Source organism: Clytia hemisphaerica, unplaced genomic scaffold (genome assembly GCF_902728285.1).
Source record: "Clytia hemisphaerica strain Z4C2 unplaced genomic scaffold, Clytia hemisphaerica genome assembly, whole genome shotgun sequence".
NCBI classification, from domain to species: Eukaryota; Metazoa; Cnidaria; class Hydrozoa; order Leptothecata; family Clytiidae; genus Clytia; species Clytia hemisphaerica.
In genome coordinates, this window is record NW_027104123.1 from 172,641 (window position 1) to 178,447 (window position 5,807).

The 5,807-nt window shown below is 35.9% G+C and overlaps 1 protein-coding gene across 1 annotated transcript; it reads right to left on the reverse strand.

Moving 5' to 3' along the window:
• Positions 1–3,262: 3,262 nt before the first annotated feature.
• Positions 3,263–5,604, reverse strand: LOC136813572 (titin homolog). Its single transcript, XM_067070076.1, has 2 exons — positions 5,567–5,604; positions 3,263–3,924 (listed from the first exon to the last, which is right to left on the reverse strand). Exons 1-2 carry the CDS (start codon positions 5,592–5,594, stop codon positions 3,263–3,265), a joined length of 690 nt encoding a protein of 229 aa, XP_066926177.1. The 5' UTR covers positions 5,595–5,604.
• Positions 5,605–5,807: the final 203 nt, after the last annotated feature.

Consider the following 5,807-nt stretch of genomic DNA (forward strand, 5'->3'; position numbering starts at 1 on the left):
AGTTGGGCCATGTTACTCGTGTGTGGGTAACATCCTCATGGAGAACACTCTTTCGGAAAGTAATTTTGTTTGGAGTGGTGTGGGGTATTTTTTAATGTATTTCTATGGGTTTTGGAGCTTGAAAAATCAAGTAAATATATGTAAGGAACTTACCAGATTCAAATAGATCTTGTGAGCTCATCTTGTCCGTGTGGTTTATCTTCAAAAAGGATGTTTTTGGTTCGCGTGTTTCTTTTTGTGCAGTCGTTGTGTGCAATGGTCACGTGTTTGGTTTTTTCTGTTTCTGATTGGTTGTTCTTATCTCCGGGTCATGATTGGTTTTTCTTGTTTCAGGTTTATTGTGATTGGTTCGCTTCGATAGCGCGTTTGTTGTTGCCATAGACAGCCCTTTTGTTTGGGCCCTCTCATGGTGGAAAGCTTTTGTTGTGCTAATGACGTAGTCCATTGTTTGGATTGGTTTCATTTTTTGTTAATATGTGCTGTGGGGTGGTTTGCCGTGAGATAAATGTGTACGGGGGTGGTTCGAGCGTGGGTGGTAAGGGTGGTGGTAGAGTTAAGATAGATGAGTAGTGGATGATGTTTTTCTATATTTTTAAGTAGGGTAGTGTGTCTTGATGGGTGCCAAGTTTGAGTTTCCGTGTAGTATGGTGGCGGTAGTTTGCGGGAGGTGGTGTAGGGTGGGATTAGTTTAACGGTTTTCTGGTATCTCCCCGGGGGGTCACTCAAGGTACTTGAGATGTAGCTTAGATGTATAGTAGAGTCGATGCGGTGTTCAGATATAGTAGAGTCGGGGCGGTGTGCAGATATAGGGCGTGTGGGGTGTGTAGTGGTAGTCTCGGGGGTATTTGGTCCAAATCTTTTGTCAGGCCCAAAAAGTTTTTTGTCGGCCCAAATATTTTTTCTAACGGCCAAAGAAATTTTTTTTGTTCGGCCAAAAAATCTTTCTTTGTCGGCCAAAAAATCTTTCTTGTCGGCCAAAGAAATTCCTTGTCAGCCCAAAAAACTTTTTTGTCGGCCCAAAAAAACTTTTTTATGTGGTCAGGGGCCAGGGTGCGGTGTTTGGCCCTTCCTGAACGTATCAGATACGTCTTTCGGGTCCGAAGGTAAGAGGCCCCTGTCACATAATTTTATAAGTGTAAAAGGTATATTTAAGGTCTGGGGTTTCATTGAGGGGGAGAAGTATGTTTTGAATATATATGTGTATATATTTGCGATATAAATTCTCTATATATTTAAAATTGAGCGCTATTTTTATATATATACCTGCTATTTTTCAGTAAAGCGTGTATGAACCAAAATGTCTTTTAAGTTTTTATGTCTTTTATATACAATGTAGGGGTTTTTCTGGATATATTTTTTTCAGTTCTGTGTCATTTTTTATCAAGTGCCAATGTTTGTGTAAGGCATTTTTAATCGGCGAAAGGTGTTCGTAGAATTCAATGGTGAATGGTAGTCTGGTTTTTTTATCCGGTTGTGTAGGTTTTGTAGGTTTTTTGAGATTATTTTTTCTTTGTTTTTTAAGTTTTTAAAGTTTACTTTGTTTGTTTTTGCTTTTGTCTGGGAAGAGGCAGTCCTTTTGTGTCAGGGTTCTGGTTTTGTTGAAGTTTTTGTTGATGGTTTTTCTGGGGTATCCCCGTAGTAGTAGTGTTTTCTTTAGGTCTATTAACTCTTCTTTGTATATGGCGTCGTCGGTGGTTAGTAATCGGTATCTTAATGCTTGTGTATATATTATGTTTTCTCTTGTGTGTTTGGGGTGGTATGAGGTGTAATGTAGTAAGGACCTTGCGTCTGTGGGTTTGATAAATACCTTACTTTTGAGTTTACTAGTTTTTTCATCAATGTATATGGTCGTGTCCAAGAAGTTGATTTCTTTGGTCGAGTATTCCATCGTGAATTTTATTGTTGGGTGGATATTGTTTAGGTATTTTTCAAACTTGAGTAGTTCATCTAGACTACTGTTCCATAGTAAAAAGATATCGTCCAAAAATCTTGAGTATTTGGAGATTTTTGATTTGAATGGTTCAATTAGTATTTTATCCTCCTCCATTTTTCCTAGGAACAGGGTTGCGTAGCTAGGGGCAACCCTCGTTCCCATGCTAGTACCAAATTTTTGTTTATATTTCCGGTCTTTAAATTCAAAATATTGTTTTCGAGTATAAAAAGGAACAGGGTGTGAAGAATTCTGTTGTTTGGGGTGAATTTTGGTATATCTAGGTGGTTTTTATTTATATAGTGTAGGCATGCTTCTATGCCTTCTTCGTGGGGTATGTTTGTGTATAAGGATTTGATGTCAAATGTCACTAGGTATGTTGTGTTGCTCGAATTGTGGTCTATAGTTTTTCTGTAGAAAGTGTTTTGTATCTTTGATAAATGATTTTAGTGTTAAGGTTAGTGGTTGGACACATTTCGTCAGGAATTCAGAAATGTTCTCTGTTACCGAGTTCACTGCGGAAACAATTGGTCTTCCTGGGATTTTTGGTTTGTGGATTTTTGGTGTTATATAGAATAGGCCAATGCGTGGCTTGTTTGGTGGTATTAAGTATTCAAATGTGTTTTTGTCAATATGGTAGTGGTAGGCTATGGTGGTTAAGAAAGCTTCAATGTTGGTTTTTAGGTCTGAGGTTTGTTCTTCCTTTATTAGCTCATATGATTTTTCATCGTTAAGATGGTCGAAAACTTTGGATTTATAGCAGGTCTTGTTCATGATGACCAGGGCTCCACCCTTATCAGCTGGTTTTATTTCGATGTTTTTGTTTTGGGATAATCTTTTTAATGTTTTAGTCTCGTGCGGGTTCAAGTTTTGTTTTAGGCTTCTGTTTTTGTTTTTTTGTATAAATCTGTTGATTTCAAATTTAGTTTTTCTAATGTATGCTTTTAATGTTCTATTGTTGGGGATTGGTGGTTTCCATTGTTTAGTTCTATATAAAAGTTTTGGTTTTGAAGGCTTTTTCGAGAAAAATATTTAGTGAATATTCTATTTGTAAAGGTTCTTAGGGCGTGTTGTATATGTTTTTTTATGTGTGGTTTTTGGTGTTGGTACAAAGTTAGTCCTTTATCTAACAGGTTCAATTCTATTTTTTTTAGCGTCATGTTCGAAAAGTTTTTGACAGTAGTATTTTTTGTTTTTTGTGTTGTTTTCTTGTGGTAGTGGTTTATGTCTAGTTGTGGGTATTTTTGGAAGGTATCCGTTTGGTTTTTTTGTTTGCAGGTATATCTTTTTCTTGTTTATGAGTTTTACTATTTACACTATATACATTATAAATCACTTTTTTGACTCTTGTTGTTGGTCGTCGTGGTGGCTGTGTCTTCTCTTATTGTTGGGGGCGTTTATTTTCGGTGGCGGTGGTGTCCGTCTTTGTTTTTGGATCTCCTCATTTACCGTTTTTAAGTTCTCGTCAGAAAGTTTCTCTCTTGCCAGTTCTCTAAGTCCCTTGTGGTATTCCTTCTTTGAGGTGTGGTGTTCGATTAGGACGTCTCTTAGTTCATGTGCTGCTTTTGTCAGTATTTTGTCCCATTGTTTTCGGTGGTCAGTGTTGAGTTGGTTCGTGACCTTTGATGTCACAGTTGGTATTAAGCCTATCGGTACGGTTTCTTTGTTCCTGTGTCTGGTTAGTTGCATAATTTGATTGTTGGTGCTTATTGCTTGTAGTGTATGCCATTTATATTCCTGTACGGCTTGGTGTGATACCTTCTGTTGTTGTCTCTCTGTGTTTGCACGTTGTGTTAGTGTGATTGTTCTGTCGATTTCCTCGAGGAACGGGTCTATGTTTTGTTCTGGGGGATCTTTGTATTCCAGTGTTCTCGCGGTTCGTTTTGCGGCGTTGGTTGTGGTCTTGGTTGTGGTCATTGGTGGTGAGAGGTTTTCCTTGGTTGGTTTGGTGGTCTTGGCTGTGGTCATTGGTGGTGAGATGTTTTCCTCATTTCCTGTAGAGGTAATATAGTGAAGAAGTTAAATGATTCTAATCTAGGGATCACAGTTTATTAGGTTTGTTTTTAGTATTCAATATTACAATTGGTATTTGTCGTGGTGTCTTACGTTTTAGGTGTAGTTTGTCTATATATGCAATGCCTTCTTTTTCTAAGAGCTTCTACGGTTTTTTATATATGTAATCTATGAAGTTTATTGTGGTTGTAATATTTTGTTTATAAGAGTTTATGTGTATTTTTTTGTATATAAAGATTTGGGGTGGGGTCTATTTTGAGTTTTGTGCACATTCGTATTTTATAAGAATTTATATTCAGTTCTTTAGTTGAATTAGTGTAATTGTGCAATGTTAATTTGTGTTCTTATAAAAGTGGTGAGCTGTAAAAATAAGAGTGGGGTTTTTCTTTTTTCTTTGTATTTATAAGAATTTGTAATTAGTTCTTAAGTCAATTTAGTGTAGTGGTATGATGTTAATTGGTATGTGTTCTTATGAAAGAAATAAACTTTAAAATACGAGTGGGGCTTTTTCTTTGTATAATTTCTCATTTTTTATGTATAATGGTGAGTTCGTAGTCGAAAGAATGTAAACTGTTTTAAATAATGGGGGATAATAGAATATAATGGTTGGACCATATTATTTCTATTGTTGAATATTTTTTCAGCGTTCGTGTTCAGTTTTCGTGTTCAGTTTTTTGCGAAATTTGTTGAAAATTTTTTTGATATGTTTGTTATGTGTGAGTTTTTTTGAAGTTGAAGTTTTTTTGCGTACTTTTTTTGTTGTTGTTTTTTTAGAAAATTTTTTGAAGTTTTTTAGGAAAAATTTTTTTGTTGAGACATAGTTTTCATAGAGGTGATAAGGTGGTTTCGTTATTTTGAAGAATGATTAGGTTTTCTCGATTTTTGTCGAGCAAGGATATTTTGGTTTGTGTAGATTTTGGTTGTCCAAGATTTTTGTTGGGTTGGTAAGTTATTCAACTGATTGATTAGTTATCATATAGTAAATTGATTTTTCGGTTATAGTTTTTTAAATTTAAATAATCTGGTGTAATTTTTGAAGGGGTTTTGGATAGTGTTTTTTGGAAAAATTGTGTTTCATGGGTAGTAAAGACCTTGTCATTTACATCCCATTATTTTTGTGTAGGTTTCCTCTATAAGTTAATTATGTGCAGTTGCCCATAATTGAAGACAATTTTTTAACATTTTTCGAAATTCTTTTCAAGACTTTCGTCAAATTTCCTCATGGTCGAGGGAATAAGAGTACTACCTAATATTTTTCTATGGGCTGAGGGTTATAGCATTTGCCATAGATTAGTAGGTTGGGTTTGAAATTTTCGATTTTCTTCGAGGGTTTATCACTTTTGAACGTTCATTGTGCATGAAAACGTATGGTGGCGTTTCATTTTTCCGAGAGTGTTTACGGAGGTCTTCTGTCGAAAGTCTATCACTCAATCAAAGTTTTCGGCCCTTATTTCGATAACTTCTCATGATAGTTGGGCCATGTTACTCGTGTGTGGGTAACATCCTCATGGAGAACACTCTTTCGGAAAGTAATTTTGTTTGGAGTGGTGTGGGGTATTTTTTAATGTATTTCTATGGGTTTTGGAGCTTGAAAAATCAAGTAAATATATGTAAGGAACTTACCAGATTCAAATAGATCTTGTGAGCTCATCTTGTCAGTGTGGTTTTATCTTCAAAAAGGATGTTTTTGGTTCGCGTGTTTCTTTTTGTGCAGTTGTTGTGTGCAATGGTCACGTGTTTGGTTTTTTCTGTTTCTGATTGGTTGTTCTTATCTCCGGGTCATGATTGGTTTTTCTTGTTTCAGGTTTATTGTGATTGGTTCGCTTCGATAGCGCGTTTGTTGTTGCCATAGACAGCCCTTTTG